Genomic DNA, 19,886 nt, shown 5'->3' with positions numbered 1-19,886 from the left:
ATTATGCAAATAAACATTGTGTTTCTAATGGCCTTTCTGTGATCCATTAACACAGGGAAGGGAAGTAAGTTAGGTTCGTCTTCCTGCCTGCAGACGTGCCCTACTTGCAAAGGATCAAAGTGACCTACAGGATTCATCCCTAATGTGTAAAGCAGCCTCTCCTGAAAGCACGCGGATCTTCCCGCAGTCCCATTTCTCCTCTTATTCAACGTCTTCCTGCTCGCAATGTTCGCAGTTTTCGCATCGATCTCGTTTTTATTACGCTGGAACTCCAGGGAATAGTCGAAGGCTGGCCTGTGCACCACGACGGCCTGTTACTGCCCAGCATTTCTATTTTTACCCCGTGTTTTGAGCAACTGGCACACAGTTCTGCAGCTCTGGACTCTGAAGCTTGTTTTGCTGGATACTCAAAGTTAGGGCTGGGTGGGAGGACGGTACATGCCGTACACAGTATTTAACAGGATTATCCAAATATAGACATTTGAAATGGTTAATACATTAATCATTTTACCACTGATTTGCCAACAAAAAAAAAAGAAAAAAAAAAAAAAGCAGAAATATTTTGTGACATTTACAGTTACTGTGATATAAATAACAATATAATTACCAGGATGTAAGATTGTGCTGATTTACATTTACATACAGTAGGGTTTCCTAGACTGGGGTTCATGAGATATTAAAAAGCTGAAAATTAATTATTAAAAAAAGATCTTTTTTTATATTTAGAAATTATATATAAAACAAGACAATAATATTACATATTATTTAATCCAAATAATTAAATATTAAATAATTATAAAACATTATTTAATATATTAAATATATTACATAAAACATTTTAAATATATTAAAATATTTAAGAATTATAAAAAAATTATAATGTATATATTATTAACTTCAAAATTAATGCAACAAAAATACAACAAAGAATTAAAATGATCAGAACTTTCATATAAATAACATATGATTTATTATGAATATTAATAAATGTTTAAAGTAATACATAATTTAAAATAAACAATAAAAGCACTTCCTATATGTATACATATAATTTAACATGAATATAAATAATTTGAATATTAACAATGAAAACAAATAAAACACTAAAGATTAAATTCTTATTAACATTATTGCCATTAATATTTGAATATATTACTATAATAATTATTGTAATATATTATACGTATTATTATATTTTTACATAAATATTTAATATTAATATTAAATATTATAAATAATTGTAAATATTTAAAATGATAAAAATAAGGCAATAATATTATATATTATTTAATGTATATATTATATAAATAACAAGACTTACTATGAATATTATTAATAATGTTTATAAAGCTATAACAATATAACATGACAATAAAAACACTTAACACTTAATATTAAATATTAACAATAAAACAAAAACAAAAAATATTATTATATTCATTATTATATTATAATAATTCTTATATTATTGTATATAAATATATATTATTTAATAATAATAAAAATAATACTATTAAATATATTTAAAATATATTATATAAAAGATAGTTAAACTATATTAATGTTTATTAATTTTAAAATAAAAACAAAAATAAAACAAACTAAACATGTTTTACATGTAAATAATATATGATTTCTTATGAATATTATTAATAAAGGTTTAAAGTAATAAATAATAATTAAAATAACAATACATACATATATATATAAATCTAATATGCATAATCATTTGATTAACAATAAAAACTAAACTAAAAGATTAAATTATTATTATTATTATTATATTATAATAATTATAGTAATATATTATATTATAAATATTACTAATATATATATATATATATATATATATATATATATATTTTTTTTTTTTTTTTTTTTTTTTTATATTAACAATTTAAGTAAGAAAAAAAACTTAAATATTGTATAAAAACTGTGAATTATATATATAAAAATTCCATTATTTAGTATTAGTACTAGTCCTTTTTTGGAATAAAAACAAAAATAAAACACTTAAGATTAAAAACAAAGAAACACGTACAGGTGTGAAAGTGGAATATATGAGTCATTCACACCAAATAAGTTTCCACTGGCTGTCTGCACAATCTCATCACATGTCAACAAACCCTAACAAACTGAGTAAAGCGAGACACAGAGGACTGGCTGAAACACTCTTATAACAGCATCCACAACAATGAGCAATGGGCTCTTTTAACGAGAACTCAGTGACGCTATTCAACGAGATGATGTCAAGTCGCTTCATCACCATTAGCTGAACCCTTCTTAAAGGAATCGTTCATCCAATAATGAAAACATCATTTACTCAGCCCAAAAGTTGCACAGGCGCCGATAGAAAACGCAACTTTAAATACTGACGGACAAAAACAGAAAACAGGGTGTTTTCTTATATTCAGTATTATAAGCTGTCTATTGTTTTCAAGTACACTGCCACCACCACCATAATTGAGATCCTCATTGTTTCTGTGACAGACAAATAATCTGAAATGCTAAATTATATAATCTGCGACTTATATAAGAAAAAAACAAAACAAATTCCCCTCTTAAAAATCCTGAAAGCAGCTTCCCCGACAAAGGCGCACAGATCGGCCACATCACGAGGTTTCAGGCTGTGACTGTGCTAGTATGCATACTATGAGTCAGTGCTCCACAAAGCTGCTCGACTTTCCTCCCACACCACCGACTGTTTCTCTCAGCACTTCCACTACAAAGAAAACACAGCTGACGATGGCGGGAGATCCATCCGCTTGATGTGAAAAACACTTCTGGATGATTAAAACACCCTAAACGTAGAGCAAAGCTGTTGAGGTTTGAGTTTGGCTTTACGGCTTTAGGGCGAATGAAGCCAAAAGATGACGCAAACGCAAGTTGACTTTGATGAACGTGTCTCGGCTATGCGGGTGAAGTCACTGCCGTGTCATTCGGCATCTGAAACTCCCTGGAACGAGAGGCGCATTCCAAACTACACCTTCATGAGCTCACGTACTGTATGAACACCATGTTAAACAGCTGAGGAGTGTGGAAAAGCATCTCTGAGGCTCTTCTTGTGCAATGAAACACTCCAGAGCTACTACTTATATACTTGAAATACTCAGTTTTACTTCCAACTCAGTGAGTCATTAGTAAAATACTACAATCTGGTACAATGAGTACAAATGCGATGTAAAAATTGGTTTATGTATCATTAACGTTGTAATTACTATAACATGCCTATGATCACTTTTCAAAGCCAATAATCAAGCATGAATCCTCAATCAATCATGTTGTTTCATACAATACCAGTCAGGTTTTTTTAATGTGTTACTGCATTTATTTAATCCAAAATTGTGAAATATTTTTTTATTTAAAATAGCGGCTTTCTATTTGAATATATTTTAAAACGTAATTTTTTCTGGTGATTTCAAAGCTGAATTATCAGCATCATTACTCCAGTCTTCAGTCTCACATGATGCTTCAGAAATCATTCTAATATTCTTATTTGCTCCTCAGAAAAACATTATTATGTTGAAAAACAGCCGGGTAGAATTTTTTTCAGGTTTCTTTGATGAATAGACAGTTCAGAAAAACAGCATTTATCTGAAATAGAATTTTTTTGTAACATTATAAATGTTTTTATCAGAATTTTGGATCAATTTAAAAGCATCCTTGCTAAATCAAAGTATTAATTTCTACCATTTCTTTCCAAAAATGAAAAATAAATATTGACTCCAGGCTTTCGGATATATTTCAGGAAAATGCTGATCTTTGGATCTTCTTTTAAATATTAATAATAATAAAAAATAAAAAAATTCTTGAGCAGCAAATCAGCATATTAGAATGATTTCTGAAGGATCATGTGATACTGAAGACTGGAGTAATCATGCTGAAAATTCAGCTTTGATCAAAGGAATAAATTACATTTTAAAATACATTTGAATAGCAAACAGTTATTTTAAATAGTAAAAATATTTCCAAATTGTACTGCTTTTACTGTACTTTGGATCAAATAAATGCAGGCTTGGGGTGCAAAAAAACCTTTGACTTGTAGTTTATCTTCTAGGTTCATTAAAAAAAAATCCTGTTTAGGAAATGTTTAAAGAGATTTCAACTTGAGACTAATCCTTGTGAACACCTTTTCTACAGTGACATTACTTTTAAATTTTGGGTGGATGTTGTTAATTGGTTTTCAGTTAAAATAAACAACACTCATGCCTTAGTTTTAGAAGATATGCTGTTTTTTAATGCAGTTTTTGAGCTTGTGAATAGAGGGTTGGCACCTACGTCACATTTTGGTCAGTTACCCGGATGTGTGGCCATTGTAGTGATACTCAGATAAAAACAGCAGCATGGATTGCACGGTTAATGTACTACTAAAGACATTGTTCTACTAATTTATGATGTTTAAACCATGGAAAAAACACATGGAAGCTGCTAAATCATATAGAGAAGGACTTAGCAAGCAGGAAAGGGGGTATATTTTGGTTAAACTAAACTAAAGTTAACACAGAGCTGAAAACTAAACAGCGATAGTGATTTATTGGTTACTGCTGTATATAAAGCTGTGCTACGCTTATTAACACTGCTTTATAATGCATTATTCAGATGCTAGATGAAAAGAAAATGCCATGTAAACTTTTCTAAAAACAGCAAGTTCCCCTTAGAGATACATTCATATAAACTCCTACCCCCAATTCATTATATAGGAGTTTCTTCCAATACTTTATTAATCGTGAACAGTGAGATTGATCTGCCTGCTACAGTACTTTCTCCTCTTTATGTCAGTCTTCAGCGTTTCTGACCTCCGTAACCCGCCTTTTACAGACCAAATAATAATAATAACAACATATGTTTACACAAATGACATTTTGGAACATGAATGCATAGGGCAGTCCATATTGTTGAGCCCTGTAATAGGTGGTAAATATTTGTATGATCTGCCTCCTTTGTCATGGACTGATGACCTGACAATTTTTCCTCCCATTTCTTATCCTGACATAGTGGATTACTTTTGTTTCTTTGTTTTTTTGCCAAGCCCATGCACGAGTTCCATTCGGTTCAATGGCATTGTTTACGAATGGAACAATGGAGTGCAACTGGAATGAAGTGTTTTCATGTTACGCCAAAATGGTCAACTTCCGGATTGATGAAATAACGTGAAAACACTTTATATGGTCATTTTAGTGGGTAAATACCATATTCTGGCGTTGCATTTTATGAATATTATTTGGTCTTTGACAAACTGCATTTGTTCCTGGCTTTGGATAAAAGCATCTGCTAAATGCATGAATATAAACACATGTAAATGGAAGAAATGCAAACCTTCATTTACTTTATCTCTTCAAAGTTTCAAGTACTTAAAAATCGCAAAGTAGAAAGATGAAAAAATACATGCTCCTCTATGCAAAATATGTAGGGTGCATTACAAGCGCTCCAGTCCAACAGTTGGTGTGTTTGTAAGAAACAAATCCATCGTTAAGATGTTTTTAACTAAAATACAAGTCCACAATCCATAATAACACTTCCTCCAGTGAAAACGTTCATCTCCTGTTGACCTTCACATCAAAATCCACTCACATATTTGTTTACAGCTTTTTGGCTTGTAAACAGTGCTTGATCTGTGCAGATTTCTCTCTAATTTAGACCAGACCACTTTTTCACTGGGGGAAATTTTTTTAAGAATTATGGACTTGAATTTTATAATTAATTTATGGATAGGAGTCCATGTTTTATTAGCTGTTTGGACTCATTCTGACAGCACCCATTTACTGCAGAGGATTCATTAACAAGCTAACTTCTCCAAATCTTAGCAAGAAACAAACTCATCTACATTTTTGATAGCCTAGGGGTTTCTTTTTCCATAAATTTTCATTTTGCTTAAACTAGTCTTTTACATGCACCCTAAACGCTTCAATTCATGAATCTGAGAATGTCTCCAGGACTGATATTCTCCACCCATGAACTACGAGGCAGGTCCTGGCACCGCATCGGGCGGCATTAAAACCGAGAGTGGTTACGTAACGGGAAGCAGACTGCCAAAGGAACAGCCGCACTAATACTAGGCGTGCAGATATAGGTGCAGTCCTCCTCACACCCAGCCTGGTTTCTAGGCTGTATAGCAATAAACATGCAGGTGGTGCTACTGGCTCCATGTAAACTCTGACGAGGTGGAAAAACAGGGAGAGGTTTCTAAGAAACACAGTAAGCTTTATAGAGTATCGTGAGAGCAGCTCGCATTAAAAAATAAGGCTGGCTCGAACGCAAAGTCAAAAAATAGCCACAAATGAAGCAAATGGGCAACATAAATGCTCAATCAGCTATAACACACTGCTTTCCCGTAACTTCTACAACATCCTGAGAGATCACAGGCATAAAGCCTTAATCATAAAAAGCATAACAGTTATCAGACAATACATAAAATTGCCTTTAGTGATTTGACCACAAGAATGAACACCACCCTATTTCTAGATGACGAGGCATAATAAATGAATCAGAGATTCTTTCTGTGAGCATTTCTAAGAATGATTCAAGTTGTGCATGTTCTGTTCTTTAATGCTCATGAATTGAAAATACACGTTTGCATACCTAATGATGGCATATCTCCACTTTACAATGTTAAAAACTAAGTTTAGTTTGTGTCCTCCCACTTTCAAATGGTTTTGTTAAAGTAATCTCTTGTATTGTAGAATGCACGCTCCGCGCCGTCGAGAGTTTCGCGGGATCGTTAAAACGAAACCAAAAGTAAAACGCGCACGTGCATTCAAAAGCAATTTTAATACCCCAAGTTTAGAGAGCGACTCCCCAATGCGCGCAAATTAGGCTACGTAAAATATCTAGGCTGTTATTAGTATGTGGGCTATAATAAGTTGTATAGTGTCTATAGCTCTGTATCAGAAAAATTCGGTCATTTGCACTGAATATTGAAAGAGTAGCCTACTTTGATCATGCCTGCATTTATTGTCTACACGACTAAAAAAGAAGTATCGTTTATTTTTTGTTGTTTATACTGTAGATTGTTTAAAAATGCAGTGCCTACCTCTAAATGGCTTTAACTTTAACCTCTAATTTAAATAGCTGTACCTATAATAGAGAAAATAAACATCTTGTTCATGTACTCATATTTTCATTCATTCTTGTCCGTTGCTTAAGGCATAAAATAAATATATAAAAAAGGCTTTCAGAATCAGCCCATTTGCTTGTAAAACATCTGCATTCAGATTCGACCATGAAGAATCAATATTGGTGCATTACTAAAACAAAATTAGGTGCTCCTAAGTTTTTTTGGTGCTCCTAACTTTTTGAAGTTGGGAGCACCAGTGCTACCAAGTAAAAAAGTTAATTTCGAGCCCTGCAAAGATCATGTTCCATTAAGATATTTTGTACATTTCCTAACGTAAATATATCAAAACTTAATTTTTGAACTTTTATTGAACTTTAAAGGCGATTTTCTCAATATTTTGATTTTGCACCTTCAGATTGTGGATCTGAATAAACCATACATCAATGGAAAGCCTATTTATTAGAAAGCCTATTTATTAAATCTCAATAAAAAAATTTTTAAAAAAATTCTTATGACTGGTTTTGTGCTCCATGGTCACAAACTCAAAGTTAAAGCCCAAAGCCCCTCCAGACCCTCTATGATGGAAAAACAACCAAATACACATAACAAACACCTTAAAGAACCCATTACATATTTATGAGTCAAAGCATCAAGCAAAAAAATATATAAGATGAGCAATGATGAACTGCTTTCCATACAAAAAAAAAACCACTGCACAAAACCAAAACCAGCAGACCAGAGTTATGTAAATACATTTGTTATCATGAGCCAAGAGTTGGTATTGTACACTGTCACTATAAAACAATAAACTTTTTACATAATCACTAGGTACTTATTGCTTTATCCAATAAAGCAATAAAATCATAAAACATAAACTTACAGCAGAAATTATAATATGACACACAATCTTAAATGATTAGTTCACTTCCAGAACAAAAATTTACAGATTATGTACTCACCCCCTGTCATCCAAGATTTTTGTGTGTTTCTTAAGTTGTAAAGAAATTATGTTTTTTTTTTTGAGGAAAACATTTTAGGAATGTTGTCCATATAGTGGACTTCTATGGTGCCCACGAGGTTGAACTTCCAAAATAAAGTTTAAATGCAGCTTCAAAGGGCTCTAAACGATCCCGGCCAAGGAAGAAGGGTCTTATCTAGCGAAACTATTGGTCATTTTCTTAAATAAATTAATATTTATACACTTTCTAACCAGAAATGCTCATCTTGTCTAGCTCTGCGATGCATACTCTGTGCACTCCAGTACGACCCAGAAGTACCGACCCAGTGTTTATAAAGTGAACGTCAAAAGAAGATCAAACGCCTTATTCATAAATTCCTAAAACAGCGATGTAGGATGATTTTGAAATTGGAGGAGATCATGAGAAGGGAGTTTTTTGACATACCTTAACTGTACTGAACCGGAATACACAGAGTTAGACAAGATGAGCGTTTAGGGTTAAAAAGTATATAAATTGTATTATTTTTTTTTTTAGAAAATAAATGACCATTTTGCTATACAAGACCCTTCTTACTCGGCTGGGATCATTTAGAGCCCTTTGAAGCTGCACTTAAACTATTTTGGATGTTCAAACTGGTGGGCACCATAAAAGTCCACTATATGGAGAACATTCCAAAAAAAACTATTTCTTTACGACTGAAGAAAAATCACACAAACATGACAAGAGGGTAAGTAAATGATCTGTACATTTTTGTTCTCCTTTAAGAAGAGTCATGTTTTAGGAATTATTTCAGTCAATTCAAACTGGTTTCTCACATCAAATGAATTTACTGTCAAAGTGCAATTACAGCTGAGATGAACTAGAAAAAACATTAACTAGGCCTGAACTATAGATTTTCCCATTTCCGTCATTTCCAGGTTTTAATGAATCTAGGACCCTAATAATAAGTGCTCTAAACAGTCAAAACAGTGTCATCACATTCTCAGCATTATCTAATGTATTTTTTGCACAGAAACTGCGCATACAGTTCGGCTGTGTCCCAACGCCCAGCGTGCTGCCTATGTAGACTGCATTTTTGAGCATCTGTGTCACGTTTTGAACACTTCTCCAAGAATTCTGCTTGTTCAGAACACAATTTTACAATTACCCCAACAATTATATACTATAAAGAGAAATCCTGAAATGTTTTCCTCAAAATATTTTTTTTTAACGACTGAAAAACATCTTGGATGACAAGGGGGTGAATAAATTATCTGTACATTTTTGTTCTGGAAGTGAACAACTTTAAGGAGTGTCATGTTTTAGGAATTTTTAAGTCAATTCAAACAGGTTTCTCACATCAAATGAATTTTTCAGATGATTTGTGATTACTGCCAAAATAATTTTATAAAGCTCACACTGTCAAAGAGCAATTACACCTCAGATGAACTAGAAAAACATTGAGGTCTAGGCCTGGACTATTTAGATTTTTCGATTTTTGTCATTTCCAAGTTTAAATGTATCTAGGACACTAATAATAATGGCTCTGAACATTCAAAACAGCGTCTAACATCACATTCTCAGCATTATCTAGTGTATTTTTGCACAGAAACCGCGCGTACAGCTCGGCTGTGTCTCAACGAACGCCCAGTGTGCTGCCTATGTAGACTGCATTTTTGAGCATCTCTGTCGCGTTTTGAACGCTTCTCCAGGAATTCTGCCTGTTCAAGACATAGTTTTACAATTACACCCGACAGTTATGCCAATTCAAACGTTCTGAAGGCGCCACACATGTTGTCTATGTAGGAAAATGATTATGTTTTTGAAACACAGCCGTTTATAGTAAGGAGCTAACGCTCAGCTAACCGTGTTAGCTCTCCTCAACAGCTCTAAATACGACCCAGATAGCAGATAAATCACTCATACACATATCCATATGCTACAATAAGCACGATTTTGAAATTATGTCTCTATCATAAGAATATTTTAACCGTTTCTTCTTCAAAGGAAACTCACCCTCGAGCAGGCGCTGAATGATGCTGTCTATGTTGAGTTTGTCGATGTCAGCCATGGCTAGCCGAATAAATCACAAACAGCGCCGCTCAAAACAATAAAATAAAACTATTTCGGTTAAAAACGAACAGAGTTGTCACGGGAAAACTCTAAAGAAAAGATTTAAAATCTCGACTTCGAGCGGGCCGTCAGATGCGCGTGCTGCGGCTGAGGCACACCGGCTCTGCGGAAGGATACACGCACTCGGCAACACTAGGCAGTACGGCTGGTGGAAACCGGCGCGCGGATTAATACAACACAGCTGCGCGAATGAGGAAAATAGGGCGGAGGAAATGGGAGGGAGCGCAATTGGATTTCACAATAATGTATGACGCTGAATGTTAATTTGACACCTTTTTAGCTATATAATGTTTTTAAATTTAATATTTATTTTATAAAGCATGCTTTTACATGTTAACATTAATTTAATGACAGCTAACCATATCCTCCCTCAGGAATTAGGCTACTTATTATTTTATTTGTAAAATATTCATGCTTTTAAACATCATGCTTTTAATTTATGGTGATTTGTATTAAAAAATCCCAGTATTTTTAATGTAATGAAGTAGTTTCTGTGGCTGAGGTAATGTGTTATTAGAAGTTCAGCATCATACTGTGTTTCATCATCTCTTGTGGGAGGAAATTATGTTTTCTTAAGATGTTTCACCAGCATCCTGATCACACCAGGTTGCATAAAGAACATTGACAGGGTGTGTCTGAAACAACCACAACAAAACAGTAACAGTTGCATAAATGTGCATCACTAAACAGAAAACATTGTTTACTTCTTATTGGTCATATATTTTTTCTTTTTCATTATGAGTGAATTAACAAATTGCAATGAAAAAAAAAACTGAATAAATACAACATAAGATTTAGATATGTATATATTCAGAGCAGTGTTGTTAGTAGAAACAGAACTGTGGTGTCCTCTAGTGTTTGGTCTTGTGCAGTGACTTTCTTTTAATTTAGTCTTTTGTATTCATGAGTGTGAATTTGAACTGACAAGAAAAAATTACTGAATTACAATTCAAATAAATTCAACACAATTACAACAAGTTTTACAACATTATATAAGTAAATTTAGAACATTATGTAATAGTGTGAATGATACTTACTCACTCACACACTCATACATATAATTGTATTTATTTATTTATTTAATCATTATAATTTGTATAAATAATTTTGTATACCTTTTATAGATACAAACAAATATATAATATATAAATACATTCTTTTAATAACTAGCAATAATATTTATTGTTTTATTTATTTATCTATAAATCTATATATAAATAAATATTTATAATAATTTATAAATAATTATAAAAATAATGATCTATTTATCTATTATTATTATTATTATTATTATTTATTATTGTGGATTATTTAGTAGTTATATATATATATATATATATATATATATATATATATATATATATATATATATATACTTAGAAGGGAGAGGCTATTATGTTAGTATAGTAGAGCATAAGTCTAAGTGGACGTCCATGACATGCGGAGTCCCACAAGGCTCAATTCTAGGGCTGCTGTTGTTCAGCCTGTATATGCTCCCACTAAGTCAAATAATGAGAAAGAACCAAATTGCATATCACAGCTATGCAGATGATACCCAGATTTACCTAGCCTTATCGCCAAATGACTACAGCCCCATTGACTCCCTCTGCCAATGCATTGATGAAATTAACAGCTGGATGTGCCAAAACTTCTTACAGTTAAACAAGAAGAAAACAGAAGTCATTGCATTTGGAAACAAAGATGAAGTTCATAAGGTAAATTCGTACCTTGATGCTAGGGGTCAAAAAACAAAAAATCAAGTCAAGAATCTGGGAGTGATTCTGGAGTCAGACCTCAGTTTCAGTAGCCATGTCAAAGCAGTAACTAAATCAGCATACTATCATCTCAAAAACATTGCAAGAATTAGATGTTTTGTTTCCCGTCAAGACTTGGAGAAACTTGTTCATGCCTTTATTACCAGCAGGGTGGACTATTGTAATGGTCCATTAGACAGCTGCAGCTCATACAGAACGCTGCTGCCAGGATTCTGACTAGAACCAGAAAATCAGAGCATATCACACCAGTCCTCAGTTCCTTACACTGGCTACCAGTTATGTTTAGGATAGATTTTAAAGTACTTTTATTTGTTTATAAAGCACTCAATGGCCTAGTACATACATTGCAGATATGCTCACTGAATATAAACCTACAGACAACTCAGATCACTAGGATCGAGTCAGTTAGTAATATCAAGGGTTCACACAAAACAAGGGGAATCCGCTTTTAGATTTTCAGATTGCATTATTTTATGTATAATCATTTTTACTGTGTTAATTAATTTTAAATCAATTCTTAAATCATCTTAAATGTTCTTAAATTTTCTGTTTTCATTGTTGTGATTTTTATTTTAAATTTTTATGATTTTTTATGCTATTATGATTTTAATTCCTTTTATGTACAACACTTTGAATTGCCATTGTGTATAAATACAGCATGTTTCAGCAGTAAAACTCCACAAAAACAGCAGTGTGTGTGATGAAATCATTCATTTACATTTACATTCATTTCAGTCATTTCTTCAGCTCTTCCTCTTTCATACAGGTGTTAGAGCTTCAGAAGCTCTAAAATAGACTGAGAAACAGGAGCTCCTGACCCGTAATCCTCTGCTGGCCGGCTCCAGTCTGTTACCAACAATACCAGCCCATCCAGACCCTGGATTAACACCACAACAATGACAAACAATGACTATGAGAGGAACACTTAAGACAGGAATTCTTGAGTTACACGTTTATGTGTGTGTTTAATATAACCGCACAACACCACTAATACAACTTCTTCATCTTTTGCAGTCATGACCCGAGCAGCGGTGCAAAGAGATCAACAGCATCCTGTCAGACATAGTATGGCAAGCTGTTTTAACATTTAATCCTTAAACTGGTATCTATTTTCATGCAACTAGTACTTTTGATTTTTTTACTACAATCTTTTACATAAAGTACTAGTACTCTCATAAATAAGTAGTAGTGTCTATTTAATAGGTTCAAATATCTAATGAATAAGTACGATTGTGTTTAAGGGGCATGTTAAAAAAAAATCTTAAATTACGAGATTGAAGTCAAATATTTTTAGAATACAGTAAAAATTATGAGAATACAGTTGAAATACTATGAGAATAAAGACAAAATATTTCAAGAATAAAGTAAAAATTATAAGAATAAAGTAAAAATTACGAGAATAAAGTAGAAATTACAAGAATAAAGTCGAAATAAAATGAGAATAAAGTCAAAATACTATGAGGATGAGGATGAAATAATTCAAGAATAAAGTAAAAATTATGAGAATAAAATAAAAATTCAGAGAATAAAGTATAAATTACAAGAATATAGTCGAAATATAATGAGAATAAAGTCAAAATACTATGAGAATAAAGATGAAATATTTCAAGAATAAAGTAAAAATTACGAGAATAAAGTAAAAATTACTAGAATAAAGTCAAAATTACGATAATAAAGTAGAAATTACAAGAATATAGTCAAAATATAATGACAATAAAGTCAAAATACTATGAGGATGAAGATGAAATATTTCAAGAATAAAGTCAAAATTCTGAGAATAAAATAAAAATTCTGAGAATAAAGTAGAAATGACAAGAATATAGTCGATATATAATGAGAATAAAGTCAAAATACTTGTAATTTCTACTTTATTCTCAAAAACTTTGAATTTATTTTCTGAATTTTGACTTTATTCTTGTAATTTCTACTTTATTCTCTGAATTTTTATTTTATTCTCATAATTTTGACTTTATTCTTGAAATATTTCATCTTTATTTTCAGAGAATAAAGTAGAAATTACAAGAGTAAAGTCAAAATTCAGAAAATAAATTCAAAGTTTTCGAGAATAAAGTAGAAATTACAAGAATAAAGTCAAAATTAAGAGAATAAACTCAAAGTTTTCGAGAATAAATTCGAAATTACGAGAATAAAGTTGAAATATTACGAGTATAAAGTTGAAATATTACGAGAATATTATTATCAAAATATTTTGAGAATAAAGATGAAATATTTCAAGAATTATGTCAAAATTATGAGAATAAAATAAAAATTCAGAGAATGAAGTAGAAATTACAAGATAAAGTCAAAATTCAGAGAATAAACTCAAAGTTTTCGAGAATAAATTTGAAATTACGAAAATAAAGTTGAAATATTACGAGAATATTATTCTCAAAATATTTTGAGAATAGTCAAAATACTACGAGAATAAAGTCAAATATTTTCGAGAATAAAGTCAAAATATTACGAGAATAAAGTTGAAATACTACGAGATACTAACAATTTACCGACTATTCACAGCTTGTGAATAATCACGTAATGTTATATACCCCAGAAAAGACAAAAACATAACTTATGTTAACGAGTTGAAGTCATTTCCAACCTTTAGAACGGTGTATTGTTGTTTTTAATTAAATACATGTCAAATTAATACATGTCTAAATAGTAAGAACTAATACTTTTAAAAAATGCACTAGTACCTAAAGAATAAGCAAGTAGCCAACAAATAGGCTAAGTATTAGTACCTAATAGAATAGATACTAGTAACAAAAAAGTAAGTACTAGTAGCATGAAAATAGATGTTGATAAATGTTAATACAGCTTGCCATAGTCAGGCATCAGACACCCGGAGGTTTCCATGAAAGCGCGCTCCCGTGCCGTCAACGCGGGATCAGACAGCGCTGCTCATTGTCTCGGGCCGCTGCATTAAGAATGTATTAGATTACAGGCTGCACACAGAAATAACAGCACAGGCTTTGACTTTATCCCAGCAGAAAATAAAAGTACTGCCACCTGTTCTGAGAGTCACAAAGGGATAGAAACACTCGCACAAGCACACGGTGCCTGATAGAATGATGATATTCATTGATGCTATACAGGAAATTAATCGTTCCTGTTCTGAGGAACCCGTTTCTAAACTCATAAATTCCTTAAAACTTCCAAGTTTGTCTATGTTTTAATATTAACATAATCTCTACAGATCGTTCTCTGCAGATCCCGCCTCCTTCTTGCACGCCACGATTAGTCAATGCCTGCACGCTATTGGTCGAACTACCTTTCAGTCAATACCTTCAGCAAGTACAAAAACAATAGGATATTTAAGACTTTTATTCCAATCCAGTCAGAGAATATCAAACATGTTTATATATTTTCAGCCGATTTTAGAAGCATATAGTTTTAATTTGTTATGCGTCTCCTAGCAACAAGGCCCACCTTCCTGCATGAGTTTGTTGTGATTGGAACAACTTCAAAGTCTGCTAGTGTACAGGTGCTCCTCATATAATTAGAGTATCTTCAAAAAGTTGATTTATTTCACTAATTCCATTCAAGAAGTGAAACTTGTATAATGTATGTCATTAGTTGTCAGTTATAATCATCAAAATGAAAAGAAGTAAACACTTGAAATATATCAGTCTGTGTGGAATGAATGTATACATTATACAAGTTTCACTTTTTGAATGGAATTAGTGAAATCAGCTTTTTGAAGATACTCTAATTATATGACCAGCACCTGTATGATCCTCAGTCGTGTAGTGTATGATGGCCAGTTTTTCTCTGTCACTGTTTACAAAGTCGGTAAGTGTATGATGCCTATTGTTTAAAAAATCTGTTAAGATTTTAAAAGTCGTGTAGTGTATTCCAGCCTTTAGGACATTGGTCATATTGGTCATTGCTGTCAGTGAGACTCGTTTTGAAGAAGATATTTGATTTTAATGACTGAAATAATGACGAAAGTGAGAAAGAATGGACAAAAGAAAAGAAAAAGAAAAATACTCTTAGTTGAATCATTATATTCCTTAGGTTGCAGAGTCAAGCGAACAATCGCATTTTTTTGTTTTGTTCTACTGAAGTTTCTGTTCTAATTGATATCTTGACTTCTTAAAAATTGCATTAATATTGAATTGCAGTAATATTGAAAACTGAAAATAGTAATTAAGAAGATTGTGAAGATTCACAGCCCTACTTTTAAGATGGCAGTACTATACAGAGATTACAACTAGAAACAAAAAGCATAGAAAAAGCTGACATTTTGTTAAAATGTAAGTTGTAAAGATGTGTTTGCACATACAGAAAAAAAAGTGTAATTATTTTTAAACACTTATTTCATAGATGCATTGTCTTTCTATAATTCAAGCACTTTTCAAGTACCTCTTCAGAAACATTACTTTTCAAGGGTTAGGCACCAAATTGCGTATTTTTGTTTGATTCCTCAGTGTTGTTTTTTCCTCCATATTCTCACTATATCAGACTATATGAGCCATACAAGCCTAATGGATCAAATATGATACTCAACATAAATTACATATGGTGTCAATTAAATTTTCAAATCAACTTATTTCCTTCTTTCTAAATTAAAACAACAGATACAATAATGTAAATGTTATTACTATTAAGACTAATATTTAGAATTAGATTATAAATATAATTATTAAATATAATATAATTATTATTCTAAACAATATAATGTAAAATTAAAATAAATATTTATTATTATGACAGAGAAAAATCACAAAATGACAAAACAACATAGATTTTACTCTGAAAAGTTTTCAAACAAAATGAATTAATTTGACTTATTTTAGTTATGTCTTTTTATTTTCATTTTGTTTAAATTAAACTACTAAAATAACTAAAACTGAAATAAAACAAAATTAAAACGACAGATGTATTAATATAAATGTAGAATAAATATAATAATTATTACTAGAAATATTTAGAATTAGATTATAAATATAGATATATTAAATATAATAAATATAATTATTATTCTATACAAATTTTTATAATTAAAATAAATATTAATAATATGACAACAGAGAAAAATCATTAAATGTCAAAACAACATAAATATTACTCTGAACATATTATAATCTATTTATAATCAAAATAAATATTAATAAAATCACTAATATTAAAATTATTAATTTTATTTCAGTCTTCGCATAATATAATGTAGTATAAATAAAATAATTATTGCTAGATTATTATATATTGTTTTTATAAAATGACAAAACAACAAAAATTTTACTCTGAAATTTTTTTAAACAAAATAAATTAATTTTACTAATTTTATTTCTGTCTTCTCATTTTCATTTTGTTTATATTAAACTACTAAAATAATTAAAAACTTTACTAAAAATAAATTGAAATGACAAACATATGAATATAAATGTAGTACAAATATAATAAGTACTACTATAAATATTAATTAGATTATAAATATAATTATTAATATGATAAATAATTATTATTCTAAATAATAATATTTATAATTTTATATTTATTACTCAACATAAATTACATATGGTGTCAATTTAATTTATTCTCACACAAGAAAATCATTTGCACTCAAATCAATATTTCTTATCCATTTCTTTATTTACCAATTACAATATTTTGTAAGCAAAATTGTGACAGGTTACATGCCAAAGGTGCAAACATCAACACAATATTATCATACGTTAAAAAAATCTGGACATTTTTGTTTCAGTAACTACATTGACTTTGATCTTTGTTTCAAGCCTGTCAGTTATAAACAAGTGGGCGGGTACAAACAAGCAGGGAGAGCCGTGATTGGCTGAGGGCTGAGTGAGCTATTCCTGGTCCTTCTCCTCTCCGTGAGTGATGATGTGGACCAGATTCCGGTAGTCCAGGTTTCCCGCAGCGTCTGGAGGGAACGCCGTGAACATCTGCTCCATCTGAAACGATATGGGAGTCACTGTCACTGTATCCATTGCAACCATGGAGCATCAAAATACATGTGAGACTCGCCTCACCTCCTCCGGAGAAAACCGGTCCGCCTGCGTGGTCAACATCTCAGTGATACTAGAGAGACATGGATTAAATATTATTATAAAATTTTACAAATAATATTGGGTTATGATTGCATTTTCCCCTCTTTTTGATTAATAAAAAAAATAAAAATTCTTTGAATTTTTAAATTGCATAAACCACACAAATTAAAAAATATAGAATTATATATAAATATATAAAATTAAAATATATAATATAATAATATAAAAATTAAAATATAATATAAAAATAATATGAAGAATATATTAAATTATATATGTGTATATATATATATATATATATATATACATATAATTAATAATTAATGATATATAATCTACTCATAATCTAATAAATAAATATATTACTGTATGAAATTTATATAAATCTCTGAAAAGTTTTCAAACTTTGTCACATTTTTTTCTTCAAATTGTTTTTTTTAAATTGAAGTACTAAAATAACTAAAACTGAAATAAAACTAAATTATAATGACAGATATATTTATATAAATGTAGTATAAATATAATAATTATTACCAGAAATATTTAGAATTAGATTATAAATTTAGATATATTAAATATAATAAATATAATTATTATTTTAAACATATATAAATTCATTGTACTAATTTAATCGCAGTATTCTCATTATCATTTAGTTTAAATTGAAGTGGTAAAATAACTAAAACTGAAATAAAACTAAATTAAAATGACAGATATATTAGTAAAAATGCAGTATAAATATAATAATTATTGCTATAAATATAATTATTAAATATAATAAATATAATTATTATTTTAAACACAAATATTTAATTAAAATAAATATTCATAAATATGACAACACAGAAAAATCACTCTGAAAGTCTAAAAGGTTTTCAATTAATTTTGCTAATGTTATTTCAGTCTTTTCATTTTCATTTAGTACTAAAATAACTAAAACTGAAATAAAACAAAATTAAAACGACTGATATATTAATATAAATGTAGAATAAATATAATAATAAATATTTAGAGTTATAGATATATTAAATATAATAAATATAATTATTATTCTAAACAAATTGTTATAATTAAAATAAATATTAATAAATATGACAACAGAAAAAAATCAGAAATTACATGAACACAAAATTAATAATTGAAAAATTATGTAAGAAAAATCTTATGTGTATTTTGAGTTTTTTTAACTATTTTTTATTTTTTATAATTATTATTATTATTAAAAATTATATTTCTTGTAATTTAACTAATGAACTATTTTTAATACTATTATATATATTAGTTAAATTAATTATATATTAGTTCATTAAATTACAAGAAATAATATTTTTTATAATATATATTATTATTACAAATGTTATTTCTTGTAAATGAATTAATAATTTTTTTATATATTTTAAGACTATTTATATTAATAGGTTTTATACATATATATTTTTTTAAAATGTTATTTTTATTTAATACTATTTAAAAATAAAAAATAAAATAAATTGGCTATATCAGAGTTTTCAAATCCAAGTTTTTACCCATATATATTGAAAACAATTAAAAATGTTGGCAAACTTTCATTCTCCTAAAACCTATGCAGTTTTTAGATTTTTTATTTTTTATATCTCTTCTGGGTCAAAACAGTACTGGAATTATAAATGTTAATTTGTTTTTGTTTTTAACAAAGATTCATCAGTGAACGTTATTCATAAGATTATTCAAACAATATTGGCCAAGTGTTTGTGTAAAGCAAGTTACTGGCCTAAAACAGCTCTGATAAATCAGATCAAATACTGAATATCTTACTATTCCTTCTTGAGGATTCCCTTCCCCTCGGGATCGAACACTTTGAAGGCATTGAGGATGGTTTCCTCCGGATCGGCTCCTGCAATCAAACAAACCTCTATCAGACTCTCTTAATATCATCCTGAAGATAGGGGCGTCATCTCTTGAAAACCTGCCTTTGAGTTTCTCTCCGAACATAGTG

The 19,886-nt window shown here is 30.1% G+C and overlaps 2 protein-coding genes across 2 annotated transcripts in view; both read right to left on the bottom strand.

Annotated features, from left to right (window-relative positions):
- Positions 1 to 10,259, bottom strand: part of ppp1cc (protein phosphatase 1, catalytic subunit, gamma isozyme) — a 31,760-nt gene extending 21,501 nt beyond the window's left edge. Inside the window, exon 1 of the mRNA XM_073839601.1 lies at positions 10,009 to 10,259. Coding sequence (XP_073695702.1) covers positions 10,009 to 10,063 — 55 coding nt within the window. The 5' untranslated portion in view covers positions 10,064 to 10,259. The remainder of the gene's footprint in view (positions 1 to 10,008) is intronic.
- Positions 10,260 to 17,474: 7,215 nt separating this feature from the next.
- Positions 17,475 to 19,886, bottom strand: part of LOC141334924 (myosin regulatory light chain 2, ventricular/cardiac muscle isoform-like) — an 8,092-nt gene continuing 5,680 nt past the window's right edge. Inside the window, exons 3-6 of the mRNA XM_073840149.1 lie at positions 19,861 to 19,885; positions 19,706 to 19,784; positions 17,894 to 17,942; positions 17,475 to 17,815 (exon numbers count right to left, since the gene is read on the bottom strand). Coding sequence (XP_073696250.1) covers positions 17,711 to 17,815; positions 17,894 to 17,942; positions 19,706 to 19,784; positions 19,861 to 19,885 — 258 coding nt within the window. The 3' untranslated portion in view covers positions 17,475 to 17,710. The remainder of the gene's footprint in view (positions 17,816 to 17,893; positions 17,943 to 19,705; positions 19,785 to 19,860; position 19,886) is intronic.

The sequence above is a fragment of the Garra rufa genome, chromosome 5 (assembly GCF_049309525.1).
Source record: "Garra rufa chromosome 5, GarRuf1.0, whole genome shotgun sequence".
Taxonomy (NCBI): domain Eukaryota; kingdom Metazoa; phylum Chordata; class Actinopteri; order Cypriniformes; family Cyprinidae; genus Garra; species Garra rufa.
The sequence above is the reverse complement of the archived record's forward strand: the minus strand, read 5'-3'. Positions and strand labels throughout refer to the sequence as shown.